The 22,190-nt window shown below is 41.7% G+C and overlaps 1 protein-coding gene across 1 annotated transcript; it reads right to left on the reverse strand.

The window, feature by feature from the left end:
- Positions 1–445: 445 nt before the first annotated feature.
- Positions 446–2,164, reverse strand: LOC115815222 (potassium voltage-gated channel subfamily A member 10). Its single transcript, XM_075353583.1, is given in 10 exon segments — positions 446–546; positions 549–627; positions 629–760; positions 762–815; positions 817–1,130; positions 1,133–1,172; positions 1,174–1,261; positions 1,263–1,402; positions 1,405–1,551; positions 1,553–2,164. Coding segments are annotated over 10 exon segments (1,707 nt in total).
- Between the last annotated feature and the right edge of the window lie 20,026 nt (positions 2,165–22,190).

Here is a 22,190-nt window from a genome sequence, read left to right on the forward strand (position 1 = left end):
TTAATAATATGAGTTCATTCATCAGCAACAATCCATCCATGCAAGGATGCACCCATAATGAAAACAAAGATTTGCTGTTGAGTCACTGATGTCCATTTGCATGGAAAATATGACAGCTTGGTGTTCCTTTTGAAGGTCATACAAGACAAATAAACAATAAGTAAATATCTGTATAGAGGAACACTACATATCCTACATGTACACATACATTCACTCTTTATTCATTCTTATGTCATAGTCAGGATAAATAAGTGTATCACGGATGCATCTAATTGCCTATGTCTGGGATTAGTGAACTGGAGAAAGAAACCTTGGGTGTGAAGTGAACTCTGGACATGCAAGCCCTTTCAACAGTTCTGTAGTCATGCACTACCCCCCCCCCCCCCCCCCCCCCCCCCACACACATACACACACATACATACAAATGTTGCTTATTACACATTGTTCAGTGGCTACGAGACCTTAGTGCATGGCCATTTTTGTCACTCTGCCAGGTCCCATTGCTTTTGTCCAGAGACAGATTGCTGATGATATTTGTTGCTGCCACTGGTTTTCATGAGCTGCCTCTGCTGCGGCATCCATCATGTGTTTCTCCTCCTGCTCCGTCTCACGTGGTTAGAAGTAGTTTGAAGTTGGAGACAATGACAGGAACAGGCAAGGCGATGGTGAGTACACCAGCGATGGCACAGAGAGTGCCAACCATACTTAACCTCCCCATGGTGATTGGGCACATGTCACCATAGCCAACTGTTGTCATGGTCTACCACAGCCCACCAGAATCCATCTGGGATGCTCACAAACTGGGTGTGAGGCTCGGTCCACTTCAGCAAAGTAAATGGCACTGGAGAAGAGGATGACTCCGATGAAGAGGAAGAAGATGAGCAGGCCCAACTCCCTCATGCTGGCTTTCAGAGTCTGGCCCAGGATCTGAAGGCCCTTGGAGTGACGGGAGAGCTTGAAGATCCTGAATACCCGAACCAGTCTGATGACACGCAGGATGGCCAGAGACATGTTCTGGCTGGAATTGGCATCTGGTGTGGTCATCAGCTCTGTCACTAACGTGATGAAGTAGGGAATAATGGACACAATATCGATTATATTCATGATGTTGTTGAAAAAGTCACTCTTGCTGGGCAGACCACAAAACGTACACCTAGCTCAACGCAGAACCAGGACAATACAGATTGTCTCCACGATGAAAAATGGGTCAGTGAAGGTGGCAGCCGAGGGTTTTGGGAGCAAACACTTGACGGGAGAAGGGAGCCGTAGCTGTCTGTGTTTGGTTGATCATTTGGGCCAGGGAGGGAAAGACATCCATGTCTTCACGGAACTCTGGGAGTGTCTCTAAGCAAAAAATGATGATGGAAATAACAATGACCAAGACAGACACCAGAGCGACTGAACCTGGCTGCGCTCGAGCTCTTCTGGGTATTCAAAGAGGAGCCAGAACTGACGATGGATCTCGTTTGGTCGGCAGGGGCACTCAGGCTCTTTGATAAAACCCTCATCCTCACGGAACTGCTCCATTGCCTCCTGACCCAGCTCATAGAAACACAATCTCATTGGCAAAGATATCCAAGGGGACATTCGCTGGTCTGCGGATCCTCCCCCCAGACTGATAGTAGTACAGGATCCCATCAAAGCTTGGGCGGTTACGGTCAAAAAAGTATTCATTTTTCATGGGATCAAAATAGGCCATCCTCTTTAAGGGATCTCCGAGCAGAGTGTCAGGGAACTGAGCCAGAGTTTTGAGTTGAGTCTCGTACTTCATGCCGGAGATGTTAATGATAACCTTCTGCTCTCCCTCTTCCAGAGCCTGCTTTTCTCCAAAGATGTCCTCACAGCACTCTTTGGCCACCTTGTTCAGGAGTCCCTCACTGGGACTACCCTCACTGTTCAGCAGCACCTTCCAGTTTGAGATGAGGCTAGTGCAGCTGGACGTCACTTTCTTGGTCAGCATGGGGGGTGACGTTGGGGAGAGTATGTGGTGATCCTGCTGTTCCCCCTGCTGTATGGCATGTATAGGGGAGACTGGGTGAAGGGCAACCTGGTTTGTATCAGGTGCCTCAGATGTGGGTGACGTTGGGTACCCTGAGTCACTAGGGTCACCCATGTTGATGCCAATGTCATCAATGTTCTCAAAGTTGACGAGGGGGACCTCCATGGTCTCCCTCACCTCACCAGAGCACAGGTCTGCTAGCTAAACTAAGATGAGAGGGTGAATACCAAGGAGCAGCCAAAAAACCCCCCAAAAAAACAAAAAACCCCACCATCTGAGTGAGGGAATATCCAGACTAGTCCAGACACATTTTACGCCCTTAGGTGAATTCCAAGACCTTGTCACGGGATCTGCTGACAAACAGAAAAAAAGGCATTGTCCTTGTTTGAGTGGTAGGATCTGGGATAGTGCTGCAGTGTGATGGTAAATTATGGTTTGCTGACTCATGTAATCAGTTAAATATGTAGTTGTTCTGTGTATGCAGTTTACTTTTATTATTTTCAGATTAAAGCAGGATCCAGGGGTTGCCATGTGGACCATGTGACTTATGAACCTTATGTCTTTCTTAAATATTTAATCACTCTACATCACCAATCTAAATACTGTTTAAACTCAGTTTTGGTACAGAACGCTGTTTGAATGCTAACTGGAAATCAAAACCTAACTATAGTGACATCAAACTTTATGATGAATGTAAAAGACTGCTTCGTTCCTGAGTGTGCCTGCACCATCATTAATAATGCATTGGAAATAAACGTCTTGTGGTATTCCTATCCCCTCACTCTCCTGCCAAGTGTGACTGCAGCATTGCACTTCATCATCATCTTCCTGCCATGCACCAACAATGACTCCTCCCTCTCCCACTGGGCTACAGTCTCTTCAAACCAGGTTGGAGACAATAAGACAGAAACTCAGAGATTCTGTCTCTGTCTGTGTTGTCTAATGAAGAGGTCCATTACAACATGTTAAACACAAGACAGTGAAAAGAAGCCATCTGCATTCCAAGACTGCTGAGACACTGGTCTGGTTGAACATCTTCTGAAGGGAAATCTTCGGAAGACATTAATTTCCAGTTAGTTGTGACCCGTGAGCAGAGACCGAGTGTTCACTTTAAAATGCTACCACCGTCACCACTTGACACCAAAGAACCCACACTCACTAAAGGGAAAAGAACCCACACTCACTAAAGGGAAAGGCCACTGGCTCTGTTACGACCTGCACGTGGCTGGGTGGTAACAAACGCCTCTCAGCTTAAACCTGGTGTGATATTCCACTGGCCTATAAAAGCCTCACCTTTCCTCTGGGTATGTAACAGAGATAGCAGAGTCCATGACAGGGTTTCCACTCTGCCAGGTGACATAACAGTTTTTCCTTATCTATTGTCAGCATAAAATTTCACCTTATGTAAATTTTTTGTTTTGTTTTATATTTAGTCTCAGGCATTTCCAGAAGACGAACAAGGCACATTTGTCTGAAGTGTTTCATGTCAAGAATGATCCAATGGTCTTAACAAGATTATATCAGCATCATAGGCACAGTGACACCAGGAGTGTGCACAGTACTGAATACTGATATGGTAAAATAGTATAATATATAATATAATATACGTTATATTATAATAGTCTTGACAGTCAGAGCAAACTGTCTAAGAGTGAAGAGAAAAGTAAAATAAACCATACACACAGAGAGGAGAATGGCACACAGAGTCTCACAGAACCTCACCCACAGGAGGAACTGACTAATACATGGCTAAAGTTTATATAACTGAAACATCTAAAGTTGTGTGAATTTAACCAATATCATATACCTGCAAAGTGTGAGAAACATGCATTTTTGAGGAGAGTGTGATATGAACACAGAGGAGTGGACAGACAGACATGAGGAAGAGTGTGATATGAACACAGAGCAGTGGACAGACAGACATGAGGAAGAGTGTGATATGAACACAGAGCAGTGGACAGACAGACATGAGGAAGAGTGTGATATGAACACAGAGCAGTGGACAGACAGACATGAGGAAGAGTGTGATATGAATAAGTGTGAGGAAGGTGACAGCATAGTGCTCTCGGTCTGGGAAAACGCTGAAGAGATGAAAACGCAGGATATGAGAATGACATCTATCCCCTCCGCAGTGTGTGTGTGTGTGTGTGTGTGAGAGAAAGTGGGTCTCACAAAGAGTGCATATGTGAGTGAGAAGGACAGAGATTATGAAACAGTCTTAAGTGATTTTTAAGAATGGTCAAGGCGGTTTTTTGGAACAAAAGAAATTTAAGAGAAATGTTTTAAGAATAGCAGAGAACAGTTTTACAAACAGCAGAGAAAACTTCTAAGAATAAAAGTGATGAGTTTTAAGAATAAAAGAGATGAGTTTTAGGAATGGCAGAGAAGAGGCCACAAAATTTCAGCTCATGATCATCTGCCACATAAAGTCAGAATTACAAGACCAAGAGTGTATGTGTGTGTGTGTGTGTATGTGTAGTTGCTTGAGTAAAGAAGAACTTATTCTGTTGTAAAGTGTACTGGGAGACTGAAAGCTATTACTCTTAGCTTCAAATACTGTGAAATTCTCAGGGGAATGTGTAACGCGTTTGGGCTAAATTCCCCAACTGGGCTAAATTTCCCATTTTAAAGAATTTATGTACAGTAAGGATATCTTTCACTGAAATATAGTGTTTCACTAAATATAGCGTAACATGCTAATGGAAACTTCCTGCGCTACTGTTAAGGAAACTCTTTAACAACAAGATTTGTTTTTAGACACCATAAACTCTTCATAAATGACCCATGTATCAGTAAATACGCATTAAATTCATTCTTTGCATCACATGTTAGGTTTAGTAAAGATAGATAAATTAGTTTTCTGTTTTCAATGACATAGTACTCAGCAATCCAAAGCCAATGATCAGTTCAGTGTTTAATCTCTAGACCCAAACCAAGTGATAAATCTCCTTTCTTTAAACTTCACAAATTCATGTACCCCCCCCCCCCCCCCCCCCCACACACACACACACAGATGCACAAAGTGAAAGACAGATCTGTTTGGAACCTCAGGTATCGTGTGTTTCTGAGATAACTCACCGCGGTGCTGTAGTCTGTGTGTAGTCGTAAGTTCTGTGATGTGCAGTGTACTGTACAGTGATCAGCAAGCTCGGTGTCCCTCTCCTGACTCACGCTGACCCCCAATCAGAACTGCTCAAAGACATTAGTGCCACTAAAGCTCTCCCCCTGTAACCTTATGCCTGCAGGGTAACATGAGATCCCAAATGCCATTACAGAGACACACACACACACACACACTCACACACACACACAAAGTGCACACACTTTCTTACCTTCTACACGAAGTTTGATTGGTAAATGCTGGTGACTGTTGGGGTAAGCAGTTGCTCTTTGGTGGATGGTGAGATGGAGTGGGGCCAGAATACATTCCCTGCAGTTAAGCCAAGTCCTGTCTGATGCTCACAGAGGACAGAGGGACCTGATTCTCCTACCTTACCATTCTGTTCCTGCAGAGTAAGCAAACAGAACAACATCTCAGTGGTTCACAACAGATTCTGCCAATACACACATACAAATGTGCGTGCACACACACAAATGTGCACGCACAAACACACACACACATGCACAAAGGCATGTGCAAGCACACACACACAGACAGACAGACAGACAGACACACACACACACTCACACAGGCATGCGCAAGTGCGCACACACACAGACAGACACACCTCAAGGGACCTGACTCTGCACCCAACTTCCATCTCACATACACTCACACACTCACACACAGACAGACAGACACACACACACACACACACACACACACACACACACACACACTCTCTCTCTCACACACACACACACACACACACACACACACGCACACACACCACACGCACACACACCTTAAGGGACCTGACTCTGCACCCAACTCCCATCTCACATACAGTCACACTCACCCTCATTCACACACACACATGCACACACACACACACACACACACACACACACACACACACACACACACACACACACACACACACACATACATACACACACTTCCACATCTGCTCTGCAGCAGGACTGTGGATTGCCAGCATGTTGTGCATTTCTTTACAGTTAACAGCCTTGGGATAATGATACAGGTTTGTCAAGCGTTTTCACAATCAACTTTGAGTGTATGCCCTTGATTTACTTTTAAATAATAATGAGAATGAATATCCAAATTATTTTTCATGCTAAAAAATAACAGTAACATTTCACATAGAAACTGCTTGAAACAAATTTGTCAGTGTTTGATGTTTCACCGAGAGCCACACGCTGAAATTAAAATCTGGTTGATATGAGCTCGTACCAAAGTTTCCAGGAAACCATCATTTGCTGTGGGAAGGCAAATTTTCAAAGTGTCTCTAAATTTAGATTTGATTTCCTTTTTCCTTTTGATTTCCCTTGAAAAGTATGTTTTGAGGCTATTACGCCACTGATGGCTATTATTAAAGCTCACTCATTGCCCCAACCCCCAACCCCCAACCCTCCCCCCCTCAAAAAAAAAGAACAAAAAAATCATCATCACTAGCCAGTAATCTCTTGACAGTCTTGACAGTTGAAGGTCACCCAAATATTGACTGAAAATTTTGATCAGAGTATAGCAGAGATGGTCAGGCTGACTGCAGAGACCTCTGTGTCCTTTCTCACCACAGTTCTCAGACATACAGGCCCTGTTTACACCTTACATTAGAACCAACTTTGGTTATCTGATCACAAGTGGACAGCTCTAAAGTACTTCCGTTTACACCTGGCTTTAGAATCCATCTCCACATGTCTCGAGTGACTACCTGCGATCGGATCTCACGTCCATTTGCAAAGACCAAATACGTTGTTGTTATTGATAGATGTAGTATGAAAGATATAATCTGGAACATTTTCATAAGAAATGTGTAAAATTGTGTCGACAGTTACTAATGTAAACCATCACGTCTGGAGCCACTAAACCGTGAAACGGCTGTTAAAGATACTACTTTAAAAAAGTAAGGTATGAAAGAATGAAGTTACTGTTTTGTGGTGTCTCTAATCCCTTTACAATATGTTTGGCTAACAGAGCCCACTAATAGAGATAAGCGATGCCTTCCCCGTATACCTCAGATGACTGTCACGAATCACCAATGGGCAGGACGCAAGTGCAGAGTAGCAGGTCTTTAATATCCAAATATGGCCGAATGGCTGAAGTCAGGAGAGTCAGGGGAGGAGACGAGCTCGTTTACAATGACACGATGATATGATTATGAAATGTCTATACGAACAGAATTATTGTTGCAAATTTGTAGTGTGGTTTACTAGTGATTAGGTATCTTGTGCTGTTCAGGGGTCAAATATTCACTTTCAGAATATTTTGTTTAACACATAGACTCGTAACATGATTTATTTACCTCAACGTCAGGTTGATTAGGCAGTTGTTCCAATGTGGTCGAGGTCGCATTCGCATTTACACTGCTTAAAGATGTGGTCATATGCGTCCAGACCACCTTTGAATGTGGTCTGAGCGATTGGATCTTGATGCAACCCCAATGCGCATGGGGTGTTTTTACACCTGTACTTTAGAGCTGTCCACTTGTGACCAGATCACCAAAATCAGATCTAATGCAAGGTGTAAACATGGCCATAGTAAGAACTGCAATGATATTCTCATATCATGTTTCACTCATCCTTCCCAGTCTTCTCCTCACTGTATCAACCAGGCTAGTCCTATAAAGTGCAGTTTAAAACAGTGCAAGTAGTTTAAATGGTCTATGTGGTACGCATTCAGAACCCCAGTCACAGATGACAGCAGTCATACACCCACAGGGTCTGAGATTCAGACCTGCTTACACATGTTACAGAGACTGTCCACTCAGAGCGTCTGCACTGAAATCACCTTGTTCCCAGGGAACCATATTTCAGTCTTGGGCACCTGACAGTATTTAATAACAAATCACCCTCAGATAAAGTCACACACTTAATGCTTTCTGAGGCAGGAGTTTGTCAGATAAAAGAACAAGATGCTTGGTCACACATCTGTTTGGAGAACCAAAAACAGAGGCTGGTAAATCTATACTCGGGCTTCATTAGCCTGTTTGGTCTGCTGATTAAGACAGCGAGTGAATTGCGGTTTGAAAAGGACAGCCAAACTGCAGCAGCTCCTGACTATCATGTTTCAAGACTGAGAAATTGTTCTACAGCTGACGGTATGCTCCTTTGTCCAGTTCTCTGCAAGCGTAGCACAATTCCACTTGGCACCACTTTACAGTGCCGTGCGGACAGAAAACCGTGTACGAGTGCAGGTCAGTGCAGAGATCAGCACAGAGGTCACATCAGCACCTCTGTGACTGGAATAACACCCTTTGGGTCATCCACACACTGTCACTCTAAGGACGCACACATTCACAAGAAACACCTCAACTCATACACATCTCCCCCCTCTGTTTCTCTCTCTCTCTTTCAAACTGCTGAGCCATTACATTGGATAGGAGTGTTTAATTTTGTGGTTTTTTAAGCTCAGCGTCTGGCCAGGTCAGTAGTACAGACAGCATCAAGAGATTTGACTTTTCATTTTAGAAGAGAGAAACAGGACAAAGGAAGGCAGAGAAACAGATATAAATAAATATATTTGTAAAACTGACAGACGGATAAAGAGATACAGAGCTAGGAAGAAAAAAAATAGAGAGAGGAAGAGAGAAGGCGAGAGAGAGAGAGAGAGAGAGCGAGAGAGAGAGAGAGAAGCGAGAGAGAGCTGAGAGAGGAGAAAGGAGGAGAGTTAACATACATGAATATGAGGACAAAGTAGGCTGGAAAAAAAGTCTACACGGGGGAAGGAGGGGCTGGTGTGTGAAAAAGTCTACACGGGGAAAGGAGGGGCTGGTGTGTGAAAAAGTCTACACGGGGAAAGGAGGGGCTGGTGTGTGAAAAGGGCTCTGATCTGAAAGAGACTGGTCTTAAGGGTTCATACCTGACAATGTTGGCTTCTGTTCTCCACTGCGACAATGTCACCTTCCTAAGTAACATACACAGCACATGATGACGCAGCAGTAAGTTGCACTGTGTAATCTGCTGATTGATGATGGGCTGTAAACATGACAAAATCATAGCGGTCCCTCAACAACTATCTGCCGGTCACAGCTCATTGTCTGCTGCATGATAATGCTAAACTAATTTCTTCACCTTTATTTTGCTCCTGTTTGTTTGACTTGCCTTAAAACACGAGGACAGTTGAACATACTGCATCAAATAATGAGATAGAGTTCATATTTGCTGATGTGTTCTCACCTTTTTTTAGACATGTCCTTGGGATAATGAAAGAAAAACTGACCCATCTTGTTACGGAGTGTAAATGGTCTCGTTCCATGTCTTTGTCAGGTGTCGTGCTCTAGTTATCCTGATAAAGTAACTCTATAGCTGTCTATAGTCTCCCTCTTTTTAAACATCTTAGAACTTGTATGTGTGTGTGTGTGTGTGTATGTGAGATGGAAGTTGGGTGCACAGTCAGGTCTCTTAAGGTGTGTGTGTGTGTGTGTGTGTGTGTGTGTGTGTGTGTGTTGTGCGCGTGTGGTGTGTGTGTGTGTCGCGTGTGGTGTGTGTGTGTGCGTGTGGGGTGTGTGTGTATGTGTCAGTATCCCAACATAATAATAGAACCTCTGGTTGATATTCTTCACAGATTGTCGCTTGTGGGACATTGTAATCTCAAACACTGCTGTTAACTCTGCTGTTTCTTACTCTCCTGCAACTGCGATTTATTCAATTCACAAATTAATGAATGTACAGGGTTCAATACACACGCAGGATAGAGTGACACCATTTGACCATGGCGTTAGATGATATAGTAGGTGCTTGCGTCAGTCCTCTCTAAGATTTCTTACATATCATTTAGCTGAGACTCACAAAGTGTGGAATGACAGACAGACACTGGTCAGATGCAGGTGATTTATATAATATCCAAACAAATCTATAGAACACCCATATATACAGCTAAATGACCCTATCTATATTATCTAAATAATCTAATTACATGGATATAACTTTAAATGTATACATGTAGAGGAATATATAAATACAATCTTTACACTGAGACAGCTGATTTGTTAGTCATTTTCCTGTTCTGTGTGGAACCAGAGGCATGACAATGAAGACCCATACAGTAGACAAGTCATAATGTAAAGAGCTTTACCACGATGCCCAAAAGGAGAAGCCAGGAGAACAGTAACACATTTTACATACAGCCAAGTGTAACAGAAGCATTCTCAGGGCAATCGCTCACATACAAACAGACACACACACACACGCACACGCACACACACACACATACACATGCATGCAGTTTTATGAATTTTTATACTGTGGTGTGTGTGTTTGTGTGTGTGTTGGTGTGTGTTATTTAATTACATGTAAAGCCTTGTGTGATCAGAATAAAGAGTCATTAATACGAATGCTACAAACCCATTACGTCTCAGAATAATTTATTCTGAAGAGATGATTTCTTTCATTTATAAATGTGATGTCATCATAGTGCATATATTGTTGTAAAACTGAATGTCCCACCTTCCACTTCTTCATAGTTTGGATCCCTAATGGTCATCCTCCAAGGTCCAAGGAGTCATGATACAGAGAACAGGCAGGCAAAGTAAAGAATAAGGCAAAAATATATAGATGATATTATATAAATTAATACGATGTTATATTATATTTATTTCAATATATTAATTAATTATGGTACATTAATAATTTTATTTTATTTTATTTATTCTATTTATAATTTATTATGTAATTTGTTATTGCCGTTTGATCCCTCCAGTAAAGTTCCAGACAGTAACAGGATCTATGTCATGATGCACTGAAACTGCTGTGGTCGTCCTTTATTTTGGCAGGTGTCTCTGTACACTTTGGTTTCCAATCTTCAGAAATGCATACAGCGCCACCTGTGGGTTATCCAAACACATCACAACTTTCCATCTCATATACCCTTGGTTTGAAATGTGCATTTATCTTACAGTTTTTTACAATTGCTAACACACTAAAATTAAAAATAACACACAGTTAGTGAAACCTGACACTCAAGGAGCAAAACCTCAGCCCAGATCTGCACAACTATAAGCACATTTTCAGCCTCACGCTTTTTACAAAACACTACACACAGTGTTTTGCAAAACACTAAACACACTTCTCTACATTAGACACAGAAATCTAACATGATGTCACTTCTTTGCCATTTCAAGACATCGCCCTTCAAAATACCATACTTATGAACCAATTGATCAAACATGGTCGTCAGGTGTACAGACACTAAGGGCTCTAGACAGACCCCCAAACCTTGTACATATTCAGGAATATTCAAGGCGTAACAGAGCTGCAAACTCCTGGATACAGCCGATTATCTGTGGAGTAACCAGGAATATACAGGAGTATTCCAGTCTAAATACACCTCTTTTCACGCAGTTATAGGTGCTTAATTGTAAGCTCACTAATCAGGCACAAGCACTATAAAAAGGCAACAGGTGAGTTTACCTGTCTTCAACCAAAATGGAACATTGATCACAGAGCTATTTTGAATGCCCCAGACCAACGTGGTAGTAACATCAAAATGTGCACTGAAATCATGCAGAATGGGGTCCTCCATCGCCATGCCAACTTGGGTCCTTACAACACAGCCCACATATACTCACATTTTTGGACAGACTACACAATATTGTCACAGCAGAAGACCAAATGGATGCAGAGCAGATGAGATACATTGTCATCTGGGATGATGTATCTTTCCACCGATCTGCTCTGGTCCAAAAATGGTTTCATCAGTGTCCACAATTTTCACTCCAATATCTCCCACCATACTCTCCTTTCCTTAACCCCATTGAGGAGCTTTTTTGGGCATGGTGGTGGAAGGTTTACAATCTCCAGCCCTATGTCAAGATACCCCTCATTCAAGCCGTGGAGGAGGCCTGCGACCAAAATGATGCAGGATCTGTGCAAGGATTCTCCATTGAAGAAGATTCTTCCCCCGCTGTCTTGTGAGAGAGGACATAGCCTATAATGATGAAGTGCTATGGCCAGATCCAGCTAGGTGAAGAGATGATGCTTTAGAGATTTTTTTTTCAATTCATGCTTTCTTTTTTGTCTTCACAAATGTTTTTGCTGAGTTTATGGTATGTACTGTATTCTATTTAGAATACATTCTGTTCTGATTTTCAGACCAAAATGCAACCATTGGAAATGCATGCACGTATTGACTGATTTTCAATGTGGAGAGAAATAAATATTTTCATCAGTGTGCAGTACTGGTCTTGTGTGTTGTGTTTGGTCAATATATTCATGTACTTTACTCTAACAATATCTCTGAAAAAATCAAACTCTATATCATACTATATCATTAGAAAAACAGAAATGTTAAAAGTGCTTTAGATTGAGCACAGCAGTGTGTAACTGGTTCAAAGAGAATCGGATCGTATGAACCATGTGTGTGTCATATGGTGACAGAATTGGGTTTTTATAAATTACTGTATAGTTTTGAATGAAGTGTTTCATTTTGCAAAAGATCTGAGGTGTTCTGCTACTTGTGTGTGTGGTTGTGTGAATTGCGTGTGGTGTTTTGACAAAATGAGCCCTGTTTTCAAAATCGTGCTTAAGCAATCGTAAAAAACTGTAGTGGAGAAAAACATGCTGATTATACACTACAGAAGAGTAAATACAGTACATTCCTCAGGAAAAGAGAAAGGTCTTTTCCTTTTGTTGCTTTTCTCATTTTTGGAAGCCTATGCATAAGAGAATGTGAGACTACGAAAAATGACTGGTTATAGCACAAACTAAATATGATCAGCTTCATTGTCAGGCTGAAATTCACTGCTCACTGTTCACAGTGTGTGTGTGTGTGTGTGATCACGCGATTCTCTATTTTTATCTTTTCTCTGTCAGCATAACCATTTTCTCCACATGCCCCAGTATTATGAGGAGACCTGTCTGCCTAACCCACAGTTTAAGCAATTTTCCTCAAGAGTTGCTTTATACCTCAGTTTTGGTTGTTTGTGTGTTTGTTTAACACTGAAGCAGGGTGCAGCCTTCAGTGGCTCAGTGGTTAGCACTGTTGCTTCACAGCAAGAAGGCTGCTGGTTTGAATCCGGGCCGTCCTAGGTCCTTTACGCGTGGATTTTGCATGTTCTTCCCATGTTTGTGTGGGTTTCCTTGCACCACAATGACATGCATGCTAGGATTAGTACTCCTGTCAGTAACCTTGACCAAGGCTCTGGCAAAAAGACCTGGAGTTGGTCCCCAGTTGCTGGTGCCAGTGGTTGCCCACTGCTCATAGTTACCTCTTTTCCACTGAGGCGGTTCCGGTGCCTAATCTAGCACCGGGGCGGTGCTTTTCCACTGAAAAAATGCTGATGCCAGTGCCAAAAAGCTGGCACCAGCACGGCACGGCATGGCAGAATTGCTGGTCCCAAATTTGGGAAAGTGCTGACGTCAGTGGTAAGGCAAATGAGAACCATGCGAGAACCAATCAGTTCAGTGTGTGATGTGTTTGGTATGTGACATTCTCTAGAGAGGTGGGAGTAACAAAAAAAGCCTGACCAAGATGGCGGTAGGCTAAAGGCTATATGTAGCATGAAAATATGCATATGATTAAAAGATGTATGGGCAACAATTTGTTTCTACATCAACACGGGTTGTTATTTATATGTTACATAAGCGTAGTTGGAGCCAGAGCGGTCGAAAAAACTCTCTCAACGGCTCCAGTCAGTGCAAATAGACCACTGTAGACCTTCATTTAAGCACTCAACAGGTTTGCCGTTTTCATGAATTTCACCCTCAAACTGAAAAGTTGTAGGGCGAAATTTGCAAGGTGTTTCGCTGTGTGAAAGCCTAGTGTAAAAGTAAATTTATAAAAAGCAAGCAATGTAGATGTGTTCTGTCCGCCATGATTTTTTCCCCACGGAAATGACCCAAACTTTCACTATATCGCATTCGGTTCCCAAACCTGTGGAAATGAGGGCCGGTTCTCAAAAGGCACCAGGGCAGCACTGTCCTAGTGGAAAAGAGCTAAGTGTGTTTTGGGTGTTGGGCACCAGTTTGCAGTGGGTTAAATGCAGAGGCTCCAACCAAGCCTTTTCCTACCGCTCTCCCTTCCTCTGGAATGGTTTACCTACAGAAGTTAGGGAGGCAAACTCTCTCCACACCTTTAAAACCAGACTAAAGACTTATCTATTTTCTCTAACGAATGCATAATATAATTTTGATTTGACTTTCTTATAGAAATGTAAAGCCCTTTGAGACTATAAATAGTGATATTGGGCTCTAAATAAACTTACAGTGACAATATACATCCTCTCCCTGGATGTAGGGGTCACATTCTGGTTATATCTGGAGAAGAGGAAACATGAATATATATACTGATCCCATATATCCATTATGTAAGGTACCTTTCTCAGACGTAGCCCTCGTTCCAGAGGCATGGGGGTTTGAGGGTGTGGCACAGTATTTTTTCGCTCTTCTGGATTGAGTTCATTGTTGTCATTGCATTGTTGTCGTTGTTGGACTGCGCTCTTCTGGACCGAGTTCGTTGTCGTCATTCCTGGGATCTGTTGGAACCACTTATCCAGCTTACAGTCCACGGCCCCCCCAGTACTCCTGTCACCAGTGGGACTATCATAGTTTTCATCTGTCACATTCTCTCCACTTTCTATTTCAACCCGTGGTATTTTTACAGTCTCTAATATTCCTTATTTTTATGTTACCATCACTTCGGACTGCCATATCCATCAACGCTGCTGTTCTCTGCTCTTTATCTGTTACTACTCTTTGTGGTCCCTCCCATCTGGACTTGGGTCTGTCCAACCCATATTCCTTGTAGATGTTCCAGTACATGATCCCTGCCACTTGGTTGTGCCTCTCTGTGTATGCTGTCCTGCCTGTCTCAGGGACTTCTTTGTACAATCTGTACACTGGGTCTTATCTGATATGGTACACCCCTGTTTCATTTGATCTGGTGGTATGTGCCATCAACAATCCAAAACTTGTGTGAAATCTTGGCCCTTGGGCATTGTAGTTTGCAGCTAATCCAAAGCAATATTTTTATAGTCTTAAGACCATTGGCTTGCTTCTAATAACAGCAACTTCTAAAAGATTCAACATATTGTAAAAAAAAAAAAAAATCAAAGTAGAATCATTTGTAGAATCAAAGTATTAAAGAATTTGTAGAATCTAAGTATTGTAAAATAAATAAATAAAATTAATTAAAAAAATGTCTCTTTAGCTGCAATGAGAAAGACACATTCACTTACAGTCCCTGCCAGTTGCCTGCTAGGGCTGTTCTATCACCCAAGATTGCTAATTAATGTTCCTAGCAGTGTGGATCAAAGCTTTCCAAAATCCCTCCATCAGGATGCTCCTGCCCCACTGTGAGTCCATCTGTCTGGGTGACTTTTTCACAGAACAGTGCGACAGATACCTGATCAGCGATATCCATCGCACTAACATTTCTATAGTTTACCTGTAGATGGTGCTATGGTGTATTCCAACCCAAGCTCTGTCACTGTTGGTGGCAACTGAAGGACTAAGAGCTGCTAGGAGGGAACTACATTTAATTATGCTTATATATGTATATATATATATGTATGTATGTATGTATAACTGTATTTTATGCATATACATGTATAATATACAGTTATTTATTATGCTGTCATTTATATGCTGTTGTATTAGACTGTTATATTTCTATATAATGTTTACGTTAAGGACATAGGAGGACAGCAAATCATATTTACCATGCATCAATAATTACTAGCTTGCACACTGTAATGTAAAATTTGTAACAGCCAACCGATTAAAAGTTTTGAAAGGGTAAGATTATAAGTACATGAAAAGGTAAGCTTTAAGTCTAAGCTCTAATCAAAAATGAATACTTTAATTAATAAAATGATCAAAACAAGTCACAATGACAATCAAGGTGAATTACCCTTGTGTCAATGAAAAGTCTGATTTTTCTTTGCAGTTTACACATATAACTCAGGCTGAATTCAGGATTAAATATTGAAAATATTGAATTTTCCTACATTCTGTTTTAAGCGGATGAAGCAAACATTGCACTAATTGCACTGCATTATACTATTCAGGTAAGTCACGTTTACTGCTGTTACCACAATATGTAACATCTTTACCAGAGTTTTCCAAGAGGTGACTGCAGGCATCAGCATACCCTTACACTGTCCTGAAATTGTGGGAAGTAACTCTTGTGGGCACCAGATCAAGTATACAAATTGAGGATTTTGATGTTGCTATTATATTTCTAAGTTCATTAAGCCCAATGGGACAAAAGGAATATAGTTGTTTAAGGGGTTTAGCTAAGCTGGTGTCACTTGGCCAAGATGCTCCAGATAGAGGTTTACTGCGTCCAGTTTTCTTACTAATGCCCTCAACCTTCCAGCTGAAGAAACTTAAAAAAGTCATCACTTCTGAATTGTGATGGGATCTGTGGCCTAGTGACTACTCGGTTCCTGGTCAGTCAGGCCACTGTGCTAAACAGAAATCTGAGATTATTCTGGTTCTCATCAATAAGTCTCTGAAAGTATGTGGACCGTGCAGCTGTCAGAGCCTGTCTGTAGTCTATCACGCTATCCTTCCATGCTATTTGAAATATCTCAAGCTTTGTATTTCTTCCATTTATGATCCATATTCTGAGTAGCTCTTTTAAGTGCGCAGGTGTGGTCGTTAAACCAGGGTGTGACCCTCTTCTCTCTAACCCTTTTCTAGTGGAGAGGCACAACGGCATCCAGTGTGGTAGACGAAGGAATACCTAAGAGGTCATTCAGCTTATCCAGTTCTCTGGGACTGAGTGGTGCACTAAGTAGTGAGAATAAGTCTGGGAGGTTGCTGATGAAGCTGTCTTTGGTGGTTGGCATTATTATTCAACTATTTCTATAATGAGGTGACAAGCATTATTGGAAAGGGGCAACTTGCATAAAATAAGGTAGTGATCAGAGATGTCTTCACTCTGTGGCAAAATAGATATATTGTTTACATTAACCCCAAAGGATAAAACCAGGTCTAGAGTATTATTGTGATAGTGAGTGGGTCCTTTGGCATTATGACTAATACCTATGGAGTTGAGGATGTTAGCAAGAGTTTGTGTTATTAATATTCTTAAATAATATTAATTTATGATCTTCTAGGAAAGAAATACTAAATAAACTCAGTCACCCTTTTAGTGAGAGTGATTTGGAATCAAACTAATATATTTATTGACTCAAATTAGACTCAGTAATCATCTCTAAATGTTGATGGTATGGTTTATGTGTTCAAGGGCCTAGTCCTTCATTTATACTGACCAGCTTTGTATGTTTGTTTTGTAGGTACAATAGGATAATAAAATCAGTCTCATATAAATCAGTCTTCTTCTATAAATCAGTCTCATAAATTATTAACTATTAATTTTGGTGTTTAATACTTTATAATTAAACTACAAAAATTAATAGAATAATCTTGTTTGTAACACTGTGCTACCAGTCTCTAGCAAGTATTACAGTAACTAATGTATTGCAATTACACTACTAAATCTATAACACTACTAAATCTAAACCAGGTTTGAAGAAGGCAATTGGAGTACTTTGATGGCAGAAGAAGTTGGCATCATAGTGAACATTGCAGCAAAACAGACAGGACAACAGTTTATTCCAAAAATACCATTTATTAAAATAATCAACACTATTTATCAACTAATACTGATATGGTACAATCAATAATCCGCAGCACATAGACTGATCAAGGCACAAAAGATATTATGACGGTCGTGAGGCTTTGTGTAAGTTTTTACAGTGTAGGATTGGATGTATGAGTGGAGTGGATGCTAGAGTGAGAGAGGAAATGCGCGTGCGTGTGTACGCGTGCGTGGGTGCAGCTGCGCACTGAGGAGAGAAGGAGGAGCGAGGGAGAGAGACTGTGCATAGGTGCACAGGAAAGAGGTAGGTGTAGTATGTGAATGTAGTGCGCAAGCCTCTGTGCTTGGCACCACCGAGAGCGGGGGATGGGTAGCAAGAACGCGTGCAAGGGAGAGAGACAAAGGATCCGTAATTCAAGAGCTGGTCTTGACTAGGCCCTAAACCAAAACTTCTATTCAACCCTTAGCTATTCCTGAAATCCCAATGTTGAGGTGTGTAGTGTGACAGAGGGAGTTGGAGAGGGAGACAAAAAGAACGCATACACGATTTATCTAATACAGATAATAAACAAGGAAAACAATTATAACACACGGTCTAAGACCAAATCTAATGTGAATCACAGTGTATATATCCAAACCACGAATGAATTCAAATAACAACACTTTCCTCACTTTAGCTAAACACAGTTAAGACTAACAATTGCCCCACGGATGACTCGCGTAGTTGTTCTTTGTTCTTCTTCTTGCAAGGTAACAGTATCTCTTTGACATGTGGTATCCATCACCAGAGAGTAATGTGGTTTTTAAGGCGAAATTGCATCATCACTGTATCTGGTATCTGGTTTCACTGCTGCATCCAATACTGCTACAGTGAAAGTTGAGAACATGGGTTCAGATTACCCGTGAGGTTGAGCAGGGAATTATGGGTTACGGGCCTAACAGCCCCTACAGATTGTTTTACATTTTGACATATTTAAGGCGTCAGGTTCTACACCTTTGCTTGTAACATTACAAGTCCCTGATATTTCTGGGATTTAACTTAAGTGTTCCAAGGCTGCTGGTACTACAATTACAGTAACAATTTGGCATTTCGCAGACGCTTTTGAACTTACAGTTAGCGCATCAATCAGGTTTAGCTAACTACCTCATAACTGAAAGATCACAGTAAGAATGCAAATTAATTACTTTCAGTCCCACGCTCCTGTATATCCTGCAGCATAAAGACAAGGTCAGTACAAGTTTTTTTTTTTTTAATAAAACATGGCATAAAACAGAGGTTTCACATTGGGGGACTGGTAGATTTTGAAAAGATGGGTTTTCAGTCTCCTGTGGAAGATGGTGAGAGATTCTGCAATTCTGATTGAGTGCGGAAGGTCGTTCCACCACCGTGGAACGAGGGCAGGAAAAAGACATGACCAAGTGGAATGGCTGCCAGGGGATGCCAGCTGCTCAGAGGAGGCTGAGGAGCGAGATCTGGTAGGAGCATGGGCGGCTGGTATAAATGGTCTAACAGAGCTAAACCCTCCCTATCTTTTACAGTAAAGATGACAAAATTATTGTTATAAACCTTAGAAAAGATTAATTTAAATTTTGGTGGAACCTAGCAGCAGCACCAAATAGTCATAAGAAAAACACAGGATATATCTAAATGTGCTTATTTTTTTACAGCCCAAACATGGTAGGATCAGCTTCCATCCATCTTCGAGGTGTTAAGTGAGTGACAGGTGTTGTGGCACACCCTCTTGATTTGCTGCTCATTTGGGCTAAATTCATTCTGCCAAAAGGCCACTGACTTTTGACCAGTGACAGCAGATGTACAGATAGTACATACAGTGAGGTGCTACTGTAGCACCTACGTGTGCGAGAGTGGGCAGGGAGAAGTGAGCAAGAGTGACTGGCAATGGTGGGCGTTAAGGCCAATTTACACTTCTGTGTCAAATCTACGCTGTACATACGACATAAGGCGCTTTCGCACCGGAGGAACTTTTCATAGTTCTTAGAACTGTTGGAGAAAGTACCCCCTTTTTGGCGTGTTCGCACTGCAGGAACTTAGAACGATTTTAGTTCTAAGAACGCCGTTTTGAGGGGCTTTTTTAGCCCCTACTCCAGGGTAGGTACTTTTGCAGCACAATAGGAACCTTGTGACGTAGGTGTACAGCCATTGGTCCAGACGCAGGTATACGATGATTGCAACCGCCATTTTTAAAGATCCGTGTAAAATATAAAGTCTTAGAACGTATTTCATTTAGCTTTTGATATTCATGTCTCAAAATGTCTGGAATTGTAGGAGGGGGCGCATCGTTTTTATGTTTTATTTTACCGGTATTTTATATCCCCCAACAATGACCATTTTGCAACGTCCAATGTATATTTGTACATTGAAGAGGTAGCGTACACTCCGCTTCGGTAGGTGCTGGTGTGTCCGCTTGTATGGCTGTGATCCGCATTTTAACCTAAAATAAGAATGTGTTTATCCAGCTTACGATTTTAGGGCTGCGGCGGGGAAAAAGGGGGAAAAAAACACGATGCCGCGAGCAAGGGTCAGGCACAAGCGCTATGCTAGCACCCGAAAAGTACTATGCCCATCAAGTCATTCACTGCTACTGCGGTGGTAAATGCATAAATGCATTGGGAAATTATTTTCTCCATTGGACTGTGTCTATCGCCATACAGTTTTATTTTCGTTAGTGAGAAGGCAGTTATAGGTTATCTAATGTGCAATCAATATTTCTGTCATTCAAATTCAATAAAACTCATTGCGTATACTGTAGTCTAGTTTGTCGATTTCTTTTGCCGCAGTAATGGTTCTTTCTTTCCTTTTGGAGGTATTTAAAAGGTCTTAAAAGTCATTAAATTTGTACTTCAAAATGTGCAGCCATCCTGGTTAGTCGTAAACAACAGCTCTTAGCTGCTATACCGTCGGCCGGCTTACGTCACTTCAGCGTTCCTACTGGCGGTGCGAAAGCAAACAGAAAAAAGGCCCTAGAACGAATGTAGTTCTAGGGGAAGCTCCACAGGGGGTAGTTCCTATCGAATTAGCCCCTAGAACTGTTCGGTGCTAAAGCGCCTATAGACTCTGAGTAGCTGTGTACCTTACGCTGTAAGGCCAATTTATACTTCTGCGTCAAATCTGTGCTGCCATGCGCGTCGAAGCAAGACCGCAACAATTGGTCCGCTTGGTAGCAGCACCCTCCTTCTGCCTCAATCGGTTCAATGGTCTTACGCTCCATCTCCTCTCTCATGTCTTTGGTTCAATGGTCGTACACGCCATATCTTCTCTCTTTTCTGTGTTGCAGTAATTTCAGTAAAAGTAACTGTTGTTAAACATTTATTAGCTCCAACCCCATAAAATGATCCGCTGAGTTTCAGTCGCCATTGAACATTTTCGGCAAAATGGTGAACTGAGGGCTCGTTATTTTGAGAGCTACATTTGTTTGTCCCCAAAAATTTGGAAAGTAGTTCTTTGAATACAAAACTTGTTTTACAGATATTGCTGTGCAAGGACTGAATTCCGACTTTTTATTTAACATTATTCTCGCCATCATTGGTACTGCACGAAGAAAATCAACACAGTGGCATAGGCCCCACTGTAAACTAGCGTTCTGGCGATGTAATTACAGAGCCTATGCCGTTGTGAGCATTTATACTTCTGCACTGGTGTGTCTGCTTCACTCTGTAATGAAACCTTCAAAATGCTAGTTTGCAGTGGGATTCCTATGCCACTGTGTCGATTTCCTTGTGGATCACAAACGATGGAGTAATGTTAAATAAAAAGTCGGAATTCAGTCCTTGCACAGCAATATCTGTAAAACAAGTTTTGTGTTCAAAAGAAGTTCAGTTCACCATTTTGCCGAAAATTTTCAATTGCAACTAAAACTGAGTGGATCACGTTGGAGTAGTAGCCAATAAATGTTGAACAACAGTTACTTTTACTGAAATTACTGCAACACAGAAAAGAGAGAAGACATTGGAGGAGATGGTGTGTACGACCATTGAACCGATTGAGCAGAAGGGGGGTGATCCTACCAAGCGGACCAATCACAGTTGTTGTAGTCTGCTTCGACGCGTGTCACAGCCTATGCCGTACCTATGGCGTTGATTCGATGCAGAAGTATAAATTGGGCTAGTACTGTAATACGCTCACAACAGCGTAGGCCACTCGTATAGGCTACGGCGTAGGCTCCGTGTAGAGCCTACGCAGAAGTATAGATCAGCCTTTGACTGTGAACAAGGTGGATTATTTACTTTCTCATCTATTTTCTTCGATGTCTTTGGAGGAAAATTTGGAAGTGAAGAGACTTTAGATGCTTCGTCCAAACGATGTTCAAATAAAACAAAAGGACAAACGGCAAAATCGTAAATTTTGTGTTACTTGTTATAGCCTACTGACTGATTACTTAATTTGCCCGTACGAGAGCACTGCACCTATCAATAAAAAAAAATTATGATTCTATGATAGCTATTCACTTTAGCCTACCTGGTAATTTGAAGACCCCTAGTGTATGAACTGCCAATGGAAAGGCA

This window comes from Chanos chanos, chromosome 6 (genome assembly GCF_902362185.1).
Source record: "Chanos chanos chromosome 6, fChaCha1.1, whole genome shotgun sequence".
Classification (NCBI taxonomy): domain Eukaryota; kingdom Metazoa; phylum Chordata; class Actinopteri; order Gonorynchiformes; family Chanidae; genus Chanos; species Chanos chanos.